The sequence below is a fragment of the Lotus japonicus genome, chromosome 2 (assembly GCF_012489685.1).
Source record: "Lotus japonicus ecotype B-129 chromosome 2, LjGifu_v1.2".
In the NCBI taxonomy this organism is placed as follows: domain Eukaryota; kingdom Viridiplantae; phylum Streptophyta; class Magnoliopsida; order Fabales; family Fabaceae; genus Lotus; species Lotus japonicus.
In genome coordinates, this window is record NC_080042.1 from 91,803,073 (window position 1) to 91,825,655 (window position 22,583).

At 35.8% G+C, this 22,583-nt stretch overlaps 5 protein-coding genes across 11 annotated transcripts; 2 read left to right on the forward strand and 3 right to left on the reverse strand.

The window, feature by feature from the left end:
* Positions 1–662: 662 nt before the first annotated feature.
* On the reverse strand, positions 663–5,731 carry LOC130741019 (vesicle-associated protein 2-1). 4 transcript variants are annotated; one of them, XM_057593781.1, is made up of 7 exons: positions 5,289–5,731; positions 4,733–4,803; positions 4,530–4,611; positions 3,823–3,938; positions 3,612–3,732; positions 2,311–2,379; positions 663–986 (listed from the first exon to the last, which is right to left on the reverse strand). In XM_057593781.1, the coding sequence occupies exons 1-7, from the start codon at positions 5,338–5,340 to the stop codon at positions 691–693; spliced, it is 807 nt and encodes a 268-aa protein (XP_057449764.1). In that variant the 5' UTR covers positions 5,341–5,731; the 3' UTR covers positions 663–690. The 4 variants fall into 4 exon arrangements, with proteins under 4 accessions (XP_057449764.1, XP_057449763.1, XP_057449766.1 ...); XM_057593780.1 differs by having other exon boundaries at positions 2,311–2,385; XM_057593783.1 differs by having other exon boundaries at positions 750–986; positions 3,601–3,732.
* Positions 5,732–7,633: 1,902 nt separating this feature from the next.
* Positions 7,634–10,233, reverse strand: LOC130741021 (50S ribosomal protein L19-1, chloroplastic). The gene is made up of 5 exons (XM_057593784.1): positions 10,074–10,233; positions 9,654–9,980; positions 9,257–9,343; positions 9,033–9,166; positions 7,634–8,085 (listed from the first exon to the last, which is right to left on the reverse strand). The coding sequence occupies exons 1-5, from the start codon at positions 10,095–10,097 to the stop codon at positions 7,977–7,979; spliced, it is 681 nt and encodes a 226-aa protein (XP_057449767.1). The 5' UTR covers positions 10,098–10,233; the 3' UTR covers positions 7,634–7,976.
* Positions 10,234–11,013: 780 nt separating this feature from the next.
* LOC130741022 (classical arabinogalactan protein 5-like) lies at positions 11,014–11,746 on the forward strand. Its single transcript, XM_057593785.1, has one exon. The coding sequence runs from the start codon at positions 11,103–11,105 to the stop codon at positions 11,487–11,489; it is 387 nt and encodes a 128-aa protein (XP_057449768.1). The 5' UTR covers positions 11,014–11,102; the 3' UTR covers positions 11,490–11,746.
* Positions 11,747–13,163: 1,417 nt separating this feature from the next.
* On the reverse strand, positions 13,164–18,500 carry LOC130741023 (uncharacterized). Of its 3 annotated transcripts, XM_057593787.1 has the most exons (8): positions 18,239–18,500; positions 17,933–18,021; positions 17,762–17,837; positions 16,713–16,762; positions 16,265–16,627; positions 15,089–15,127; positions 14,760–14,874; positions 13,164–13,435 (listed from the first exon to the last, which is right to left on the reverse strand). In XM_057593787.1, exons 1-8 carry the CDS (start codon positions 18,378–18,380, stop codon positions 13,386–13,388), a joined length of 924 nt encoding a protein of 307 aa, XP_057449770.1. In that variant the 5' UTR covers positions 18,381–18,500; the 3' UTR covers positions 13,164–13,385. The 3 variants fall into 3 exon arrangements, with proteins under 3 accessions (XP_057449770.1, XP_057449769.1, XP_057449771.1); XM_057593786.1 differs by lacking the exon at positions 13,164–13,435 and having other exon boundaries at positions 14,545–14,874; positions 18,239–18,498; XM_057593788.1 differs by lacking the exons at positions 13,164–13,435; positions 18,239–18,500 and adding an exon at positions 18,117–18,221 and having other exon boundaries at positions 14,545–14,874.
* An 816-nt stretch (positions 18,501–19,316) lies between these two features.
* Positions 19,317–22,395, forward strand: LOC130741024 (monooxygenase 2-like). 2 transcript variants are annotated; one of them, XM_057593789.1, is made up of 6 exons: positions 19,317–19,673; positions 19,770–19,916; positions 19,994–20,059; positions 20,773–20,935; positions 21,054–21,282; positions 21,534–22,395. In XM_057593789.1, exons 1-6 carry the CDS (start codon positions 19,453–19,455, stop codon positions 22,040–22,042), a joined length of 1,335 nt encoding a protein of 444 aa, XP_057449772.1. In that variant the 5' UTR covers positions 19,317–19,452; the 3' UTR covers positions 22,043–22,395. The 2 variants fall into 2 exon arrangements, with proteins under 2 accessions (XP_057449772.1, XP_057449773.1); XM_057593790.1 differs by lacking the exon at positions 19,317–19,673 and having other exon boundaries at positions 19,775–19,916; positions 19,986–20,059.
* Positions 22,396–22,583: the final 188 nt, after the last annotated feature.

Consider the following 22,583-nt stretch of genomic DNA (forward strand, 5'->3'; position numbering starts at 1 on the left):
ATAATATTTTTCCATTTTCTCACCAAATCACTTGCAAATTGCAATCATGGTAAAGAAGCTCAGGAAAGTTGCTATAAGTTGAAAGAAACACCACTCTTCTCTAGGAGCTATTTGAGGTAACCCATACAGAATTTACTTTTGATAACATAGATGAGGGAATACAAAAAATTATAAATAAAATTATATTTATATTCATTACCTTCAAAATTATTTTAAGTTACAAAATGAGTAATTTAAGTCATGCAATTTATCTCCCCTACAAATCCTCTCAATTTTTCAATAAAAGCCAAAATTAAGTTAAACTTAAAAGGGTTTTGACTCAACCTTTTGACACCCTCCATTCTCCCCCTTCTAAAATTTGAACCAAATATAATCTTGACTAAGTTTTTCTCCTCAAACCAAACACTATAATTTGCAGAGTTCAACCGAAAAAAATGACAAACACAAAGAAGTTTATCGAAACTGAGGTGTTGAATTCTTCTGACACTAAAATTGTTGGGATGAAACATGAGAAAATTGAAAGGTGTAAATAGTATTTGTTTGAGAAATTATATTCCAGCAATAATAGTAAATCTCTTCAAAAGCCATCATTATTAGCTTTCCTTTTTCTTTGTTTGTGGAAGGCGAGCAGGGTAGGACCAGAAAATGAAATAGACGTATCGTTAAAGAAACAAGATCCCATCCTCTTATCTATCTATGCATGTCAATGTGTGTGTTATGCCAGTGACAGTAGCAGGGTAAGAAGCAAATTGGAAAATACATCTCATTTAAAAGAATATAGAACTTTACACTTCTACAATGAACAATGCGGAAAGTCAGAATGCAGAGGTTTCTAACAGTGTCAATCATTCTGAAGATGGTGAAGAGAATAGAAGTTTCAAAAGAAAGCCAAGCAAAAGTCCAAGGAGACCCACAAAAACAGCAAAAGTGAAGGAAAAGCCAGGATCGCCGCCACCTCTTCGGTTTCTTTGCCTTTTCAGCATGTCCTACACATTCAAGAAAACCAATGGATTAGTGATGTCTGCAATAGCTCTAAGTCTCGACCATAAACACACCAGACAACTATTATAGGTTCAAGTGTTGCGGCTAAAATGGGAGAAAAAAAGCTTTCAGACAGTTAAAAAATCAGATGTTGTTAACTTCCAATCCCCCTAATCACTTTAAGCTCTTATTCACCTCATGGAATTTTTATTTATTTATTTATTTGAGAGAAACCTCATGACCCATTTTAGTACAGGTAATATGGTTGATTTTAGTATGCTTTTTCTTGTCAATCAATGTCTCCTTAAATCAGACTCGGAGGAGTAACTGCAATTCGCTCCATAAAGATAATCATGAACTATACAATAAGAACACTGGCCATGTATCTTATCAATGCTACCGTAAAAGTAGTATATTAGCATACAGGGAATGAAACAAAAAAATAAAAAATCAATTCTAAGATAAATGCTATAACACTGCAATAGTAGTTAACAGCAGCCCATATAACTTTTTTTAACTTTGAATCAAAATGTTATATGGACCATGTAGAGTTATAGCATTTTTCCAGTAGATAAGTATATTCTTACTTTCTTTTCTACATATTTTGAATTATTTTTTTCAGGGGCAGAAAGGCTTAAAAGATTAAATGTTAGGACACAATTGCAAGGTATAAGACTTGAGTCCCACATTGGAAGTATGAGATTTTACTGTGGGGATTAATAGATCTTCCGCTCTCCAACTACAATGGCTACCTTTTGTGGTATGATTCCGCCAAGATTCTTATCAATTGGTATAAATGTTAAGGTACCAGAGCAATTAAACTACAACTTTGAAAGAAACTATTTGATATTCAAGGAAGAGGTCCAGTAAATGAAAATGGGGTCTTGTATGGAATGCATACAAAATTAAGAAATGAACAGAAAGCAAAAATGGAGGCAAATTTGAAAGTTCCTATCTCTCCCAGCCTAAGCCCAAAGAAAATAACAGCCTACATCCCTTCCCGCCTCTACCCCAGTTATAACCTCCCTTCTCCCACCACTTCAGATCTCTCCCTATTGGGTCCCATGACCCTGCCACCTGAGCTGGCAGTAGGCTTACTGAGGGACATGATCAGGTGCATAGCACCTCTTATTCCTCCTTACATATATATTGGAAATCTTGGGCCTAGTGAACAGGCCCATATCAATAGGCTTCTATGTTCAAATACTAGTATTTTTCATCACTTACAAGTTTAGTCACTGAGAACACATTTGAAACAACAACTCCAAATAAAATCTCAAACCAAAAACTTGTGATATAGTAATGCAGGGAAACATGCAGCACAATTACCAGTTCCTGTTGCAGCATTCGCGTTTGTCTTGCAGCGACATCTCTTTCTTCTTTTAGTTGCTCTAAAGCCTGGCTCTTCAAAGGAAGAAAATTCAGTTTAAGCATGACTGGCGAAACTACACTACAGAACTGGGCGTTTAAATAAGTTTGATCATCTGACATAAAATGCTAAATGTAGGAAATGCTTAATAATGAACCATAAATTATGCAACACCGAAAAACGTTTTAGAGATAGTCACTCTATTACAGAAGACAGAACCCCAAGCAATTACCGTTCAATAATTTTGCTGAAAGATAACCCAGAACAATAAATGGGTTTAGGCCTAGAGTTAGTTTATTTAGTTTGGATGTCTGTTTAATTAGTTACAATTAGAATTTATCAAGAGGATGGGTAGTTACAATTTGCTATTTTTCCATCCATGTATTCACAAGTAGCCATGATTTCTCACAAACTGCAACATGATAGGCTGCATAATTTTCATAAGATTTTCATGCTAACAAGTAGCACTTGTCCAAAAGTAACATACTCCAACTCCAGCCCTTAAGTATGACCTATAAACTGTCACACAAGGAGTAATGTTGTGCATGCAGCTTTCACAAAGTAACTCTGCTAAACCAACTTGAGACCCAAGCAAAACTTATCTTTGACACTCGTATCATGTGTAAATATTTATGTAGAGTGCATAATCCGCTTGATGTTTTATGCCATTTAAAAGCTGAGAAAACATGTGTATAAGATTATAGAAAGTGAAGAAGGAGCAGGTAACTAGGTAGGAGACATGAAGTTTACTCTAAACAGGATAAATTTGATACAGGCACAGATTTATAGTTTCCATCAAAAGGGTCCTTTAGTAGGAAGTAGGAACTACCAATGTTTATTTCAATCTTTTTGTTATCTTTACTTATCAATCACATTATGTTTTCTAGCTTATTCACATACTAGGCCCTATGGAGTTTCCTCCAAATGCATCATGCATTGTCCGCATGAGTAGTCTGTGCTTCCACTAGTTTGAATGGAAACTGTTACAAAACGCAGGAATCACATTGCCGAGTAGCTACAGAAATCTACTTAATCTTATTTCTCAGGCTTTTGTCATATTTAAATATGTGAAATTTCATTCTATCTCTCAAGGGACCCTACCCATATGGGGATTTCAGCTTGACACATAAGATGCAACATATTGCATTATGGCTAACTACATTAAATTAAATTACAAAATTTGAAATGAAGAATAAAATTGGAACTTTAAATAGATTACCACAGAATGTGGAGGAAGAAAAAAGACTCACAGAAGAGGTACCAAGTTTTTGTGCGGAGTTCTTCAAACCATCCTCTTCAGAGCTTCCATCAGGTGAGGTAGGCGTGATATATGCAACTCGTAGTTTCAACTCCTCTATTGAATTACCACTATCCTTACTAAACTGCAAGCCAAATTACCAGTATTAGTGATCAGCTTTTTTTTTTAGATAATATAGTTGGTCCCGTATAATAGACTATGTAGGCTCTCTTACAGTATCTGGTGGAAGGTCATCAACATCAGTATTTGGATTGACTATAGTACTCTGTAAGAGAAACTTGTCTTTACATTGCATATCTGGAGGGAATTCACGTTGGGCTTGGAGGGTCACTGTACAATACAAAAATTAGACAACATGACAGAATGGGAATGAGCTCTGAGTTCATAAGCAAATAGCATACATATGATTGGATTTTCTAGTAGCATTTAGCAAAATAATGGGTTGCTTGGAACCATAAAAACTGGAAATGGTGTATCACATGTTCAGATAGAAGCTCTTATTCCTAAATCACTTTTTCTTCCTACTTCTTGGTGATAGAAGCTCTTAAATCCCTTTTAACAGCATATTTCTAAATTTATGTCCATTCAGTAATTTGTTGACATGCATATCTCCTAAAAGGTGTTGCTAAATCTTGGGCTGTCTTCATCTATTCAACCTTTCAGGCCAACAGAGATCTTATGAAAGTGTTCCAACCAAAAAATTTAAGGGTGTTATTAACATGTGCTTTGGAGAAAAGGTTAATGAACAATTTTTTTACTACTCTTCATTGAATCATCTTAATTATTTAAAGAAGAAAATATTAGATGCTGTTGGATTTTCAAGTTCTTCCATGTTTCTTATTTTCATTTAATACTATATTTTTTGTATATCTGAATCAGAGAACTAAGCTTATAAATGACTCTGCAATAGTAAATGAGCACCTCTGATGATACATGAGTCCCAGGGCTGTACAACACCGGTGTTTGGTCGTACAAAGTACTTCTTAGGGGATGTGGTTTTGACCTAGCAAACAACAAAGCGACATAACACATCAACACCGGAATCATATGCAATCAAGATGAAGTTAAAAGCATATATTCAGAAACAAGATGCCAATTCTGGAATTTGAAGTTAAAAAAACTACCTTGAAAGCGACATAGTTCTGCGTGTTGTTGAGGACCTTAAGATCGCAAAATGTTTGCTTCTCAAGCTCAACTGGTCACATTAATATCAAGAGAGTCACTAAATAGGAAGAAATTCATAATTATCTGAAAGATCTTAACATAAACGAAATCTCACAAGCATTTTTTAAAAACAAATCTTTCACCATATTAGAGTATTCTGATTCCCCACATGATTTAATTTGATTTACCAAATAGAGAAAACAAAAAATCCAATCCTAGATCATGATAATAAGTATAACTACATGTCCTTCTTCTATAAGAATTGGCAACAGAACTACAGAAAACCAATCCAATTTCCAATTCCAATTCCAATTTACAACTCATTCCTGCTTTATCATTTCTAACAATATCAATCCATGCGAGTTTCAATTCATAATTCAAACAGCAAAATGGAAACGCAACATTGAATAAAAATAGAATTCCGATTCTTGAATCTTGTATAGGGATCATCATGAAATTTTGCAATTAATGAAAAAAAATAACAAAAGATGACGAAAGAGAGGGGCGGTTACATACAATTGAACCTGAGCTCGTCGGGATTAACAGAAATGAGTGGAGTTGCAGTCATGACGAAGGAAGAATGGGAAATTGGGGGGGAATGGGAATGAATGAATTAAATTAGGATAGAAAACGGAACAAGATCATGATGATGGTTGGTTGGAGAGAAATATGCGGTGGAACGAGGAGAATGGGGTACCGATGGTTACAAAGTCCACCACTCCCAAATATAACGCGAAATTTCAGCCACTGAGATCGGTTTCCTCACTCACTCTTACACACCCCAGTGAAATTGATGAGAAGAGTGTGCGTGTGCGTGTGTGTTTGTGCCCTCTCTCTCTCTCTCTCTCTTTCTCTTTCTCTGGTTTCTTTGATTTGGCAGAGAAGAGAAGAAGGACGATGACTCTGTTGTTGAGTTCAGTGCGTAAGCTGGATGGGGCCCACCCCCTGGGGTCTCTGACACCTCACGCTTGCTTTCAGTGTGTGTATTCTTTTATGACAGTCTATATCAAATTCACAATTAAAACATCAAAATTATACACTGTTTGAGATTTTTTTTCCATTTTAAAATTTAAAATTATTTAATTACCAACAAGGTGTAAAACAATTGGTAGATACCTTGACACTTTAAGTATTTAGTTTAGAGTTCAATTCCTAAACGGTTTGTATGAATAATGATTTGTTGGAGACAAACTTAATTTGATCTTCGAAGCTTGAGGAGATTAGTCTCATGGCTACATGCCGTGAAAATACATTGGAAACTCAAAGTATAGATATGTGATTATACAAAGATGACTTATAATATTGATCGACATTACTCGTAATTACAAAGTACGTGTATTTGTTTCGGGTCACAAATTTCATAGAAACTCAAATATTAAGCATATTGGCATTATATATATATATATATATGGATCAATGACCTCTAAAGAAGTTTTCTCAATAAACATAAACGTGTGAATGAGAACAAAACTTACGAAAGACTTGTAATATTATTGTAAGGACAATTATCGGATTGAGATGTTACAAATTATTAATAAATATATTTTGAAAATTATTTAAAATTAAATTTTCATTAATATAAAAGCTCAAAATATGCATCCCAATATGGAAAATATGTGCAAGTTCATAAGAAAAATATATAATATACATTAACAAAATTTAACTATATATCTTGTTGGAGAAATGGATGAGATGAAAAGTGGGAAAGGTTTTAATCAAAGTTCCATTGTTGAGTTCATAAACAAAGGATAGAGCATTTTAATCATGTTATATACTTTAGTTCATAAATATAGAATAAGAGATGAGGAATTGTAATCATGTCCTTATTTGATTCAAAAATATAGAATTAGAGGAGCTATAAATTTCAATCTTGTCCCAAGCTTTGCCCGAATCTTCCCTCCCCCTCTTGTAAATTAAAATCTATGTTACCAGGTGTGAATTTGCATTGTGAACATTAGTTCACTCAACGAAATAATTTCTTCCTTTCACATTTAAGTGTATCGGAAGTCAAGATAGTAATTATGAGGTGCCCGAATGCCTGCTCACATAAAAACCAAACAAAGCCTTCATTAAGGCCACAAGATCCAAATAAGATCTCACTATCTCATAAGTCAAAATTAGCAGAGAAGCACTTTCTTAATAATAAAAGAGATTGAAGATCTATAGGCCATAGGGGCTATTTTTCAATTTCAGCCATGGAAACAGGGATGGGGGAGACAGGAAGAGAGCATTCAAATCTGCCAAGCAATCTTAGCAAAAAAATAATAATAATCTGCCAAGCAAGTTGAACGTTCAAACACTAATAATGAAGAAACCCAGAGCAAAGTACACTCTACGACTGTACTAAAATGTGAAAATAATCAATCAACAGCAATAACCTGGTAAAAAATAGAAAGTCAAAAAGATGGGGGGATAAGTCTTGACCTTTTATAATAAGGATCAAATTGAAAGTAATGTTTTTAATTAATGAAGCTAACATGACAGGGGCAGCTTCATCACTGACTTTTAAATAAGTAATACAGATCTTGTCCAAATTTTTTGCTTACAGACACAAATGCAAGCATATTTGATCCAGACAAATAGACACGTAAAAGAAAACACCCTAGAAAATAAGAATGACACATTTTAAGGTTATAATTGGATAGGCACCAATACAAACAAGATGGGTGCTACCAACACACTCTTCTGAACATATTCTCCCACACACTACTTTATGATCGGTCTATTTTGTAAAAAAGTCAAGACATTTGGATACTTTTTATAAAATAAACCAATTAAATGGAAAGTGTTAAAGAGTGTGTTCAAGTGCTGCTAGCATTTCTTATACAAACAAACATTGGCATGCATTTTAAGACCAAGAATGAACATACCTTTTTTTATGGATAGAGATAAAAAAAAAAATACATTCACAATGCACTTAACTGGTATCGATACACATGCTCATTCCTTAGACTGTCATATTTAGTAATGTTTGTTTAGGAGCTTGGCTTTCTATCCTATACCAAGGAATGCAAGGGAGAACACTTCAAATTTCAAATATTATCAAGGGCAACATACATACACTTGTTTCCAATTCTCGGAGGATAGATTTAGAGGAAGAAAAATGATATATTCTACAACACAACAAAACGAAATAACCAAAATATGGCCCTGCAATATCAGCAACTACTTTGAAGAAGATCAGGATGAGAAGTGGTAACCGTATCATTTGAAAGTGGAGAATCTGGGAAGCTTGTCTCTTAAATAGTACAATCTTGCTCTTCTGACTTTACGGTGGTTTACCACTTTGATTTCTTTGATGTTTGGTGAGTAACTGTGACAGGAAAAACAAGTGTCATAGCAGACAGTATCTCACAAGAAAAATCAGGTAAAGACTTCATAATATAAGACACTGTCATGAAAAAACACTTTGGTCTTAAGCATCAATTTGTAACTTAGTAATGTGAACCGTTTGGCTAGTTTACTTGAATAAATAAATTCAGATCCTTAAATCATATTTCATAAACTCTAACTATGCTACATAGACCCTAAAAGAAGTATTGAACAGCACTTGTTTATCCTCCATTCATTTAGACGAAGGAGATATCAGTAGACTTTAAATTCAGGCTGACTTCCCAGCATTTTTTATATACCTTTCAGGTTCCCACTAATCAGATTCACATATCCCGTAAAGGTGGTAAAATAATACACAGAAGAAATGCTCTTTAAGGTTACTAGCCTCCAATGAAAAATGAGTAAATCCAATTTGTAAGAGTTACTTGAAATGAACTGAGCTTTTACACAAATGATTCTATGGATTCTAAAACAAGGTTATTTTCAGCTGTACTCGTCACTGCTCATCAATCAATTGCCTCACAATTTATATTATCAAAAGGTGCCCAGTTCAGACTTTAATAGGCAACAATAGTACCAGAACTTCTGCAACTTTACCACATAAAATAGGTGTGTGGAAGTGATCAAAATCTTTTTAAAATGACAACACAACACACAACTAATCTATTTCCTTTTCACATATTTATTCATCCAGTGTCTTCACAGGGAGTTCAATTAACTTAAACACAAGTAACCATGTTCCATGAAGAATCAATCCATAATTTCCACCTTCGAGTTTGAAGATCTTATATCCTTGTCACAAGTAAAAACACTGGATACACAATGCTATGAAATAATTCAGCCAAAAGAAACGCCCAGTGGTGTAAATGACAGCAGCACTAGTCTTTAAGTACTAAGTTCTGGTAAGAGAGGGAGAAGGGGACTTACATTGGGAAGACAATCTCAACCCCTGTGCCAGCAATAATCCTTCGGATTCGAATAGTTGTGTGAATACCAGCATTTTGTCTTGAGATGACTATACCTTTATAAATAGACAACCTACGCTTGTTCTCAGGAACTTCCTGTAAGTGGAACAAAAATAGAACACCATAAAATTCATCTCAGCCAAGTGTTCTCCTAAAAAATATTTTGTCTTCTGAAAAAAAAATTACCAGTTTGATTTCCACAACATCTCCAGTCCTAATTTCTGGAGTCGGCCTCATGCTTTCCGATGCCTCAATTGCCCTCTGATTCAATATCTGCATGAAAAACAACAGCATGTCTTTTATATTTCATCTATCTTCTCCCCCCTTACATTCCATCACTCACTAGTTAAATTAGCAACACGATTGTTCTGAAAATCGGGCAAAAATCATTTTAAAATTAAGCTAAGCTAAGAATCATTCTATCTCAATGTAGTTTAAAAATTGCATTTCAAAACCAAAACCTGAACAACCCCAAATACAAACACTGAATATTACCATTCCAATTAACCTTCAAAATAGAATCTGAATACAAGGAAAATCAATAACAGTACTACAAAATTGAGATAAGGAAGTAGCAATTTACCCCCATAACATCTCCAAGCTTGACTCGTTGCTTTCTAGGGGGCTTGGGTTGCTCCACCTCAGAATCCGAAGCTAGTTCTGCTTCTCCATCTTCAGGAACCTGATCAACGCTACCTTCAGCTTCTGGAACTTCACCAGCATTGTCGGAAGCAGCGTCGACATTGGAGTCAGCTCTGACAACAAAAGAGGGTTTGGCAGAGAGAGGGTTGTTGCAACGCCATGAAATTGAGGTGGAGGAAATCAACGGAAAGTTACGAGAACCGAGGCAAGAAGATACACCGAGCTTGGTTGGAGAACATTGGTTTGGGGCAAACAGTAACAACCCTTGCTGCAATGCAATGCAATTTGAATGAGTAGTTGAAAATGTTAACAGTTTTGAAATTGAATTGAATAGTAAAGATGAGAGAGTGAGAGTAGAAACCTGAAGAAAAACTTGAGAAGCCATGATGATGATGAAGAGGGTTTTATGTACAGAGTGAGTTGACTCAGTGGGAAGGTTTCATGGGAACACTGCAAATGGAAGAAGAGGAAGGTAACAGCACCTAACGAAGCTCCTTATCTGTTTCTATCCATTCCAATTTTTTTTGGGTCAACATACTCATGTTTTGTTTTTTTTCCTTTGGGCCAGGCCTGCAAAATTCATCATGCAATGAATTCTATCCAAAAGCCCAACAAAAAAGTAAAAGACATGTTCCACACATCAAATTTTATACTTACATTTTGTCCAATTTTTTTTTTATACTTATACATATCTTTCTCTTTATATTCCCATTATTTTCTTATCACTAAGTATTATTTTCTCTATTGCCTCTTCCTAATTCTTAAGATCACACTAAATTAGTAGATTTACAAATCATTTTTTCATATACACCGCTCAAAGATCTAACGTTTGATTAAACGCTTAAGGAGGGTAGATATCTGATGTTTGACACTTGCTGAATTTCAGAGAAAATATGTTTTAAGTGACTAAAAACACGTTTAACTTAACTGCAAAGCATAGTTATGAGTCCCTTTTTTATGTACACACAAATACACAATGACACGCGATAAAAAGTGATATCAGCAAAATTGTAAGCTATCATGTAATAATTTGCTAGCATATGAGAACATACAAGATGCCTCAAAGTTAATTTCAAATGGCTTATTCCAATTCCATTGGTGTCGTTGGACCTCACACAATGTATCCCAACCAAGATGCCTCTTAAAAAAAACTTTATCCTCACCCTTGATTGGTTGAAATATTCGCGTATTTCAGTGTCACCATGATAAAGAATGATTAACTTTTCTCCTCTTTTTTATTTTTTAATTATAATATTAACTTTTTTCTAACCTTTACTGCTATATATCAATCTCAAAAGCAACTCAAACCCCATTACTCTGTTCATCTTCAAAACCACCCACCCCTGCATCTTCCTCAGTGACCTTGACCCCATTTCTCCCTCGTGCAACCATGGCATTCACACGTGCCACGCTCGTGCTAGCCATTTCCATGGCTATCATGGCAATGTCCACAGCCCAAACTCCCTCCCCTGCACCAACACATTCTACCATGGCACCACACACCCCTTCCCCTGCGTCATCCCCTGAACCAATATCACCCTCGCCTGCAGCAGGTGGAAAAAGCCCAAGCCCGAGCCTGAGTCCATCAACATCTTCTCCACCAGCATCTACTCCATCTTCTTCCTCACCGGAAACATCACCTTCACCATCACCGTCTGCTGGAGAACCGTCGTCTGAAATTCCTGTGGCGTCAAGCCCAAGCAACGCATTTGTTCATGGAAGCAGCTTGGTCATCATGCTAGCATTCTTTGCGGCTTCTGCGGTGCTTCTTGGTTGAACTCAGACAGGGTTGGTTGGTCCTTGATTTAACTTTTACATAGGCTGAACAGACAGGGTTCTGCAGTTTAGCTTTTGTCCTTTTTCCATTTTAGCTGCACTTGTGTTTTTCTCTTGTTTTTTATATTCTGTTGATGATTATTAAGTGTTTCATTCATCATTGGTGACTTGTTAGTGAGAGACAGGGGGTGATTAATGTTTTTACTTTCTAGCATTTCATGGCTTGCTGAATAAGAGAGATTTGGTGATTTCTACTTCTCTTGCATTCTTCAATTTCACTAATATACCATGTTTGAATTAGGCAATCAGCTCTTTTTTCTTCAGATGCAATATTAAAAATCAGAAACTACTCACATAATTTATCCTCATACTTGATTTTAGCTACAGAATCAGCCGTAGAAGAATTTCCAAACATGATATAAATGACATAGACACGTTGCTTCTATCATATTTATTTGGTCTAGTTCATTCAGTTCTCTAATTGCGTCCACATCAACCACATTTGTCCGCAACGCGGCAACAACAACCACAATTTAACTCTTATTTGTTTGCTATTCCAAAGGTTCTCGCAATGTTCTTATGGTTTTCACTTTTCAGTGTAAACTAAAAATGCCAAGCCAAGGTAGGAACAAAATTCAGACTTGAGGATATGAAATATACAAATACCCAATAATCATCAGAGTCAATTGCACCTCCATTTAGTGCAGCATTGTAATTCCAAACTAGGCAGTGTTGTAGTTAATATAAATAACACAGTGTGTGTTTGAATTTCTGTTAAACTCAATGCAATTCAATTTTGAGATAACTTGGCAAAATCTTACTTCAGGTTTGATGGGTTAGCGGTTAGGATGTGTTCTTTCGCATTGGCGTAGAAGCAAAATGGAAACCATACAAGCAATGATTCTTTGTCTAGTGAAGTTGGTGTGTATAGCTAGAAATAACAAGGATCTATTTAAGTCACTTAATTAGTCTGGAGCTGTGATATATTGGTTTTGTGCTTTGAAGATGAATATGTTTCTTAATTGAGAAGGCTTTCATGCCTATATGAATATGATTTCAAGAGATATAGGAGGATGCTTAATGGAGTAGGTAAGCAGATGATGAACTACATTAGATGGTGGAATGGCAGAGAGAAAAAGGTTAGGTGGAGGTAGTGCTGGCTGTTAAGAGAGGAACGTGTAGAAGAATGCTTTGACGTTGACATTGCTTTTGGAGATGGAGGAGGTGGCACTTTGGAATTTTTTGAGTGCTGGAGAAAGGGTTAAAGGGAGAAAGGGTAGTGGCAGAATAAAAAGAGGGAGATATTGGTGGGGTTTTCCTACAGAAAATCAACATAAGTACAAAGTCAGGTGCACATGGTCTCTGACAACCTAACAATATTATTAGCGCATGTTTGAATACACATTTAATCCGATCATTGTTAACCTAATGAATCACAGTTGAGTGCAATCCAAAGATAGTCATAATCACAAGGTGAAAGTGTGGAGTATATTTTGTTGAATAAAATTCTATGTTAGGCCCAAAATACCAATTGGAGTTTAGAGGAGGAGGGCACGTCCTTGGCCTCATGTTTCACTTTTGTTTTGAGAGAATAAAATCTCTTGACACGAGTCATAACCTAACACCCAACATTTTGCTAATCATAACTATAGGCATCGTGTGTGCAAAAAGTTAAGGAATTTATTCATTTGTGATCAAAATAAACAGGGAGAATGTAGTACCACACCAAACAGCATTTGATTCCATCGCGATGCTTGAGATTATAATAACACCTTTCAATTTTAACCCAAATTATTGATGGAATATTCAAAAGTAAAAAAAATGTAATTGTCAAGTTACTAGTTTGGTACATAAATACCACATCACTACATCAGGTCGTAAGATTTTTCAATTAGCTCTACTCTTTTTCACTATCATTCTCTCTTTTGGAGTCAGGAACGTTGCGATCTGCAAACACAGATAAGAGGTCCTGATTTAAGCAAAGTCTATATCCGAAATTGAGAACGCTTTAAGTTCAAAAAAAAAGTCCTACCGAAAATCCATCGTACTTAATACTGACATTGGAAAAAAACAACTTTAATTACTCTTTTCATCTTCTAGTTTGAATTATATGTAATTTGACTAGTTTCAGTCCCCTAATTTATTTTCGAGTTAATCAAGTCTATTTACTTTTTAGTAGATAGCAAAATACAAATCTTCTGTTCTTAAAACTTTTTTTTTCATTTCAAAAAAATAGAGTTTATGATGAATAAAACATAAATAATTCACAGAACAAAATATTAGTAAAAATTTAATAAATTTTGACAAATTTTATAGAAATGAGCTTAGCGTTTAAGGAGAAACAAAATGAGTTTTTTTCAATATTTAGTTGAAATCGAACATTTGAGTTGAGAGGGGGGAAATGTCTACAAATATTAAATTAACTCAATTTGTGAAAAAGAATGAGTTTAAAGTAAAATAAAATAGTGATGTAGAGACTTGATTATAACAATTAAAAAAAATTAAGTGACTAAATAGGTTGAATTTTTTTATTGGGAGACCAAAATCATAAATCAACCGTATAGAGGGACTAAAAGTACAATTAAGCCTAAATAAAACTTATTGCCCTCTCTTTCTTGATTGATTTAATAAATGATTAAATGAGAAATATAACAGAAAATAGAAAGTGAGTTTTTTTTAGTCTACAGATAGCAAGTGAGTTTGTTTCTGGTTTTCTGCCCTTGGGTTGGGCCATAGCTCATTTCAATGAAGCCCCACACTTAGGCAGCTTTCATCCAAGAGGGGAGAAACTCCATATTTAGGCTTAGTAAACCCACCAAATTTAAGCCCATCAGTGCCTTACTAATACTTGCCTCAAAGAGACAGAACACAAACTTTCAATTCAACTAAACTTGGCAGAGACACATGCAGAGAGAAAAATCAATCTTTAAAATTTTGCTATAAACTTTTACTGAATTATTTCTTGATTTTTCTAGTAAAAGGATAAAAAATCCTATCATGAAAATTCCTAAATGCCTGTCAGCTAATGCTAATTCGATTTAATGTGCCTGGCCAGGTGAACCTATGCTCAAAGTTTCTGTAGTAATTTGTAACCCATGAGCAGATGCAGTGGAAGGAACAAACACAGAAAATAAAGGGGTATCCCAGTGACCGGAGACCCATTAGCATGCAAGCACTTTAATGAGTTCATTACTATTCTTTAACTACTTTCTTCTTTGTTTTCTTCGGCACTCAAAACAATCAGTACATGGTAACGTATTTCTCATTCTACCTGAATGACTAGCGTGAAGCTTGCTGGATGGTACTTTAAGGTCCTCCACTAGTATCTGGCGAAGCTTCTCATTTTCCTCCACAAGTTCTTCAATGATTTGTTGGTGTTTCAAAACCTAAAACCATAATAATAATTCATTAATTAAGTAGTAAAAATAGTAATTGAAGTAACTAAACCATTGGAAAGTTCAACAATAAGCATATGTACCCTAGTTATCAGATTGAAAAACTAACAGTATTTATATTGTAAAAAGAGACTTGCTATCAATTATGAATTTATGATTTGACATCTTGGCTACAAAATACTACTAATTAGACAATGGACATTACCATTTGAAGTATTTTGTTCTCTGACTGCAAGCGTTTAGCCTACAAAATGTATTTCAGAAATTAGATTCAGAATATCATACAATATTCCACTAACTCAGAAAAATTCACAAAAGAGGAGACAAATGGATATACAGAAATGAACATTCTATCATAAAAACCATTTCATAACCAAGAACAACATTCTTAAGAAGATCATATTAACAATCTAAACGCAAAAAATTATGCATTAAAATACCATAGTTAATCACCAAAATATATATATAGGAACAAACAGTATTTAGTCCTCATTTTTAGTTCTAAAACATGGAAGGTAAAGTAAGCATCATAACCATTAATAGTAATTACCTACTTCGATAAAGTCAACAAAATAATTCAATCAATGATTTGATGCTTACTTTACCCTGTAAAGTGAGTCCACTCACTTTAGATGAGTCGAACCCTTTTCTTTGATACCGAAGAATAGCATGTAATATGACACCATTACCCCCAACACTTATCGCTCATTCCTCCACAGTACCACTACCAATCAGCACCACCACCACACCAGCATTGCCACCACTAGTATTGCTGTTATAGCCACCATATGTACTGATGATTTTTTGGGAATTTCACAAACTCCTCTACAGAACAACTTTTGGCAAGGATTTAACTCTTCTAAAGTGTGGAGATATGCTTCAAAGGATAAAATGCAAAGATTATGATTGAATACATGCATATGTCATTAAAATCTCAACCATTGATTCTCTGATCCACAGTTATAATCTTACACCTTTATCTTATAACATGCACTCCCATTTTAGAGGAGTCAAATTCTTTTGGAAAAATACCCAACAATCGCATTTTTTCCAAAAGCCATAACTCAAGTAATACCAAGTCCTACTTGATTTCGTTGAGGCTGCTTTGCCTCAATTTTAGTCTACCTATCCCACCTCCACACCATGTCTTGAACTCCCTAGCAAGTAGCCCTAAGGAAAAAAAAGAGCCTATCTATATACAAAATGCAAATTCTTTCATTTCATCTACACTTGTAAGAAGAATAAAGTCTAGGTGAAACTGGGTTAGAAGGCATTTTCAGAAGTTAACAAAAGATTATTAAAAAACAAATCAACAGGCTCTGATGAATAGGAGAAAAGGCATGATAACATCAAATTGCTATATATGAAAATGAGTGCATACTGCTTCATCAGATCCGCCTCCTTCTCCCTTCAACACTGGGCTTTGCAGAAAATTGTTAAGGACCTTCTCAGTCCGGCTGCCAAATGCAGAGTCAACTGAGGTGCCTTTTAATGCAGAGTCAACTGAGGTGCCTTTTAATGCAGTATTTTCAAAAGCAGAACCAATCTGCACAGGCTGAGACCCTGCTGGACTTTGAGATATGTGATCAGTTGATCTAGTTGCCAACTGCACCATGCTTCCTGCAGAAATTTTGTTTGTGTTGAATGTGCCTGTGGCACTTTGCAAGGATGCTGGAATTGCACTCTGACTAAAGGGTAGACTGGGAGTAAGTCCAAACTTCATCATCATCTTTGTGACTGCTACCTAGCAAAATCAATATAAAAATGAGATGCATAAAAAGGCAGAGAATAAAATACTATACTTTTAAAAGAGAGAAAATTTCACATACTGCAACACAAGATTGAATTTGATTCAACACCCCTGGTTTCACAGCAAGGCCTGTCATAAATCAATCAAAGTCAAGCTGTCAACTGAAGAATGTGCATAAAACATGGGAATTCTTAGTCAACTGAAATATTCAAATAATGAATCCACCCATATCAAGTGACAAATAGAATATGGCCAGGAATGCATAATAATGATAACTAAGATTCATGCAAGATCAACACTAGATTTCACAGCACCCAGAGGTTTAGGCACAATGCCAATTCCTGGCAATGTCTTCTGCTTCCACATTATTTCTACTTTGCTGTACAATGCATCAGAATGTATAGGCTTACAATACAGTTTTTAAATATAAATCCTTCTCATGTGCTTCGCATATTATATCACAGCTTAACAGGGGCATGCAGTGAGCAATAGTCCATTTATTCTTTATAAACTGTAATTTAATGGAAGTTTCATGGATTGCACAACTAACACTAAAAAGATGTATGCGTGGCATATGATATAGGACAGCTAGAGTAAAGAATCAAGCACTTGCATGAATTCTGAGCATATAAAATGATGAAAGTTGAAATATAAATATGTTAAGATCCCAAATGCACCACTTAGCGAATATGTCAACCATTGGATAGGATAAGAGATGATCATGCTCATAAGTCATATCCTCTTGTACTCTTATCTAACTCTTTTATCCTATCTGTCTTAATCACATTGACCACCAAATGAGCCTTAAAGGTAGAAACATTGCAAATGGTGGCACAACATACAGAGTTACAGACTGATACTTTGAAAACTCATTACTTGCAAGCTTGCAGTTACCGGGACATAGAGCAACATAAAGAACATCATGAATCTAACAAGTAAAAATGGGAGTCATGGGATGATTATCAAATTTAAGGACACAAAAAATGGGACTCATGGCACGATTACCATATCATGGGCGGATAGCTATATGTAACTAAAATCCAATCGGCATAAAATTCACAAAACGCAGACACATTATATTATTTGGTACCGATTTGAGAAATATACTGAACAAAATATGGTATATACCAGCTCCAAAACCATGACCGAAACCAACACCACATCCAATCCCTACTTCGATATTCTTAGCTCCAAACTTCTTCAACTGTACAACAAAAATGAGAAACAATTATTTCATTAAATCCCAGACAAAAAAAAACAAACATAGTTTGAATAGGAAAAATGTGATTTATGACTTACAGAAGAATTAACATGCCTGGAAACCCCAGAAAAAGCATCGGTTGCACCCCTAGTGGCACTCATTACCTCATTCAACATCGGAATTGCACCTACACAAAATGAATAGAAAATCAGAGACAAATGTATATGATAAAAGCATAGAAAAATGAAGAGAGAAAAAAAACAAATTAGAAATTAGAAATACATGGTTTAGGAAGAGAAGTTTGAGGGGTTTTGGGTTTGAAGAAGCGTCCCAAATCCATTTGTTGATGAAATGACAGAGAATAGCGAAGAAGAAGAAGAAGAAGAAGAAGAAGAAAGTAGTACCTAAATTTAAAGGGCGTCCAACGCCGATTCCAACTCCACAACCGATTCCAAAACCAGTGAACACTTGACCTACCTTCAAAGTAAATGGATTCTCGATTCGAATTCCGATTCCATCCCTCTCACTCTCACTGCTACTTTCCATTTCCCTCAAATTCTCTTCTCTTCTTTTTCTCTCTACCCAAACTACAACACTCTCTATCTACTCTTGTTCTTCTCAAAATTTCCCTCCCTCTTCCATTGATGCCTTGCTTGTGCGTACAGTAGCAGAACACGCTAACCTGCGCCTGCCAACGTGCCTGGGATACTATTATTTTTTTTTCCCAAGGTGTATATTTCCATGATGATGACCAAAAAAAAAAACTAAAGGCCCAAGGAGCATCCAAACAGAAAAATAAAAATGTGGAACTCTCTCCAGCCCAAAATCCTCTCCAGCCTTTACGGCTCATTTATAGCCATAGATCAAAATAATTAATGATTGAGATGTGTTAAGTTGAAAAAAGTAATTTAAATACTAAATTTTTTTAAGTGTGATATACACTGTTGGACTCTCCAGCAGCTGGAGAGATCCAAATCCCTCTCTAGGATACTCATACTGCATGAATGGTATGTTTCCATTCATGAATTTGTAGAATTAGCCTGGTTGAGCCTTCGATTCTTGTTAACCGCCAATTAGGAGGAAGGTACGCAGTATGTACCTAGTTTCGATATAAATTTGAAATACTTACGCAATTGACATCAAGTACATGTATATTTACACTTGATACTACTATTGAAACAAGTGGACAAATGATTTCAAGTGACATAAATATCGAAACACTTACTTGACAATAAAGTGAGTTAAATGATGTTTATGGTATATAGAACACTTACCCTACATTTGTTGCAAAAATAATGATAATTTACTAGAAGAAAGTTCTGATCTAAATTTCAAGAGTACAATACTAAAAATGCATATATATATATATATATATATATATATATATATATATTCTTAGGATAGTTTCAATAAATATGTCAATGTCTAAATTTTTCAGAAAGTATTTGAAGAATTTGGTACATGTTTTTACATTGGGTCACTCCTTGTTTCAAAAGATGTTACCCACCATAAGTTTCTATGGCTGAAAGCTGAACACACAGGAAGACACTGTCTCAACTAGTCAACTGTATATCCCCGCGTAGCTAACATCAATAGCAACAAAATTGAACACACAACCATGGCTACAACAACAACGACAACCTCGTCTTTTGTTTTTCTGAAATCTCCTGCCTCAACATTTCTCATGCACAATGATCATTTTCGTTATGGAAATGGAGCCCGGAGAAGGAGAAGTTCCAAACCCATCATCATCAAGGCTCAATCTGAGGTCAGAAAAGAACATGTAGTCATCGTGGGTGGTGGAATCGCAGGACTCGCAACTGCTCTATCACTTCACAGGTTGGAAAGGCTCTTCCATTATTCTTCACTGTGATATGTGCTTTAGCATTTATATATCTATCATCCACTCATGTGTTTGTTGAATGAATGGGTTAGGCTTGGGGTTCGGTCCCTGGTGCTGGAACAGGCAGAGTCTCTTCGAACCGGTGGAACTTCACTCACCCTTATGAAGAACGGGTGGAGGGTGCTTGATGCAATCGGAGTAGCTAATGAACTTAGACCTCAATTCTTGGAAATTCAAGGGTAGAGTCATGTTTTCATCCTTTGCTTTAATGTCTAAACTGGCAGAGCTTGATCTGGTTATAATATCAGCTGTGCAGGATGGTGGTGAAAACCGAGGACGGGAGGGAACTACGCTCCTTCAATTTCAAAGAAGAGGATCAAAGGTATGGTCTTTGCTGTATGGATAGGATCATAGGATAGTCTTGCATATATAATAGAAAACCATTCAATTACCTTCAATTAATAGGTTAAGTTGTTAAAATAGTTGGTTCATTACATGGTATTAGACTCCCTATGACTAATAGTGTGTTTGGTTTAGCATTTGAAGAACAATTATGAATCCAAAACCAATTCTACCAAGAAGCCCCATACTGTAGTATTTTAGTAGAACTGCAACATTGGCTTTGGTGCCCACCACTCAGCCAAACATATTTCCATCATTATTTTCAGAATTGATTTTGGGACTAAAATCAACTCTTACACAATAGTCAAAATCTGTATAGCTACCTAGGCGTAATTCTAGTCAATGAGAATTGATTCTAAGACTCCGAAATGTGGAACCAAACACACACTAAGGATATGGTTTAACTAAGTGACTTAATAGTTTAAGTTGTTGTAGTAGTTGGCTCATGACCACATGGTTTCCTCTTTGATTTTATTTTGACATTGCTTTTGTCTATGTCTATGCACATTAGCGTGCGTTTGTATTCCCATTAAACTCAATGCCAATTCATGTTGAACTCAAAGCTATAAAATCATATTCCTTCACTTATGCGTTGGGATATTGTGAAATCACATGCAAACTGAGAACATACAAACACTTAATTGTTCTATAAGTGAACGAATATTTATCAAATGTATAAGGGCTATCCTGCAGCCAAGAGGTGCGTGCAGTGGAGAGGAGAGTACTCTTGGAAACCTTGGCTGGTCACCTCCCTCAGGATACGATTCAATATTCTTCACGGCTAGCAAGCATTGAAGCAACTCCAAACGGGGATACCTTATTGGAACTGGTTGATGGATCTAAGCTGCTTGCAAAGGTAATTCACTGTGACTTAATTAGCTTAACTATGATGTGGTGTGATTGAAATCTTAGTGTCAAGTCCAATCATGTCTAATCCTCAAAAGTGTTAACAATCGAATTTCATGTAAAATTAGATTGTGATAGGGTGTGATGGGATTCGATCACCAATAGCCAAGTGGATGGGGTTTCCTGAGCCTAAGTATGCTGGTCACTGTGCTTTCCGTGGACTTGCATCTTACCCAGATGGACAACCTTTTGGACCAAGAGTGAACTACATCTATGGAAGAGGGTTACGTGCTGGATATGTTCCTGTTTCTCCAACCAAAGTTTACTGGTTTATCTGCTTCAACAGTCCATCTCCAGGTTCTTAATAAAAACCCCAAACATGGTTAAATAACTCAGTTTACAATGGCTGCATAAGTTACTTTACATGATATGTGTATGTTTGGAAACTTTCCACAATTGATTCTGAAACCGCAATCAGTTTTTTGGGGGAAAACTTCTATGAGTAGCTTCTGGTTGTTAGAAAATAGAAGTTGATCCAAACATGCTAATCATATGCCATCATTTTATTTTGCCAATGCTGTTATTGAAAATAATTGAGTTGAATGTAGGTCCAAAAATAACAGATGCATCAGTGCTCAAGAATCAAGCTAAGGAACTAGTCAGGAACTGGTCTTCAGAGCTATTAAACATAATGGATTCTACACCAGATGACACTATCATTAGGACTCCATTGGCGGATCGATGGCTTTGGCCATCCATAACTCCACCTGCTTCTGCAGGCAGGGTTGTGGTGGTTGGAGACGCGTGGCACCCAATGACTCCGAATCTCGGCCAAGGAGCTTGTTGTGCGCTCGAGGATGCAGTGGTTCTCGCTAAAAAGCTCGCCTTAGCCATCAAGTCTGAAGACCCTTCTTCTGTGGAAGGAGCTTTGATGTCCTATGGCTCTGAAAGATGGTCTCGAGTGTTTCCACTAACTGTGCGTGCATACCTTGTGGGTTCCGTTTTGCAGTGGGGGAACCCATTGGTGTGTTCTGTTAGGAACAACATTGTCTTGCCTAAGCTAGTCAAGCTAGGACCGATGCTGGAGCATACAAATTTTACATGTGAGAGTCTATAAAGAAGAAAAGCAGGGCTGGCAGCATGAAAGAGGATGTTGTCAAGGGATAATGAGTTTTATTACTGCTCAATTCATCCCTCTAGTATATATGTGTATACAGCATTATGTAAAAGAGAAATTCTTGTGTTCACTATTGCAATAGGGTATTGCCTAGTATTGAAAAATTTTAGACATAAATTAGGACAACATCAGCCAGTATTTCTGTATCGATTTTTACCTTTATTTTGCCTAATGAATGTGTCCCGTCTGATGATCGTGGTGCGATACCCGGCTGACCAAGGTGATCTCCAAATTGTCTTATCAGCAATATGCGGTTACTTAGGGCCCTGATCATGGATTCTAAATGGAACAAATTTGTATCTGTTCTATTACGTAATTAATGCTTAGAGCTAAGAGGGGCTACAACGTAGAGAATAGACATGCTCACTCTTGCAACTAAGGCTAAGTTAGAGAGTTCTTATTCTAGCTAGCTCGATCTTCTAAGGTTCACTACCTGAACAGATTGGATTGCCAAAAAATGACTTATTACCCATTGTCGAAG

Bases quoted from the DNA above. Each gene is read 5' to 3' on its own strand.
- LOC130741019 (XM_057593780.1), bottom strand. From the start codon at position 5,340: ATGACTGCAACTCCACTCATTTCTGTTAATCCCGACGAGCTCAGGTTC. The intron at 4,612-4,732 runs GTAGTTTTTTTA...GTTGTTTGCTAG, and splicing joins AGAACTATGTCGCTTTCAAG to GTCAAAACCACATCCCCTAA. The intron at 3,733-3,822 runs GTAAGAGAGCCT...TTTGGCTTGCAG, and splicing joins ATGACCTTCCACCAGATACT to TTTAGTAAGGATAGTGGTAA.
- LOC130741021 (XM_057593784.1), bottom strand. From the start codon at position 10,097: ATGGCTTCTCAAGTTTTTCTTCAG. The intron at 9,167-9,256 runs GTAATTTTTTTT...TTCCACTTACAG, and splicing joins ATGTTGTGGAAATCAAACTG to GAAGTTCCTGAGAACAAGCG. The intron at 8,086-9,032 runs GTAAGTCCCCTT...TTCCTGTCACAG, and splicing joins GTTGAGATTGTCTTCCCAAT to TTACTCACCAAACATCAAAG.
- LOC130741022 (XM_057593785.1), top strand. From the start codon at position 11,103: ATGGCATTCACACGTGCCACGCTCGTGCTAGCCATTTCCATGGCTATC.
- LOC130741023 (XM_057593786.1), bottom strand. From the start codon at position 18,380: ATGGAAAGTAGCAGTGAGAGTGAGAGGGATGGAATCGGAATTCGAATC. The intron at 15,128-16,264 runs GTATGCACTCAT...TACATTTTGTAG, and splicing joins GAGGCGGATCTGATGAAGCA to GCTAAACGCTTGCAGTCAGA. The intron at 14,875-15,088 runs GTAATGTCCATT...TTATGGTTTTAG, and splicing joins AGAACAAAATACTTCAAATG to GTTTTGAAACACCAACAAAT.
- LOC130741024 (XM_057593789.1), top strand. From the start codon at position 19,453: ATGGCTACAACAACAACGACAACCTCGTCTTTTGTTTTTCTGAAATCT. The intron at 19,674-19,769 runs GTTGGAAAGGCT...TGAATGGGTTAG, and splicing joins ACTGCTCTATCACTTCACAG to GCTTGGGGTTCGGTCCCTGG. The intron at 20,060-20,772 runs GTATGGTCTTTG...GCTATCCTGCAG, and splicing joins TTCAAAGAAGAGGATCAAAG to CCAAGAGGTGCGTGCAGTGG.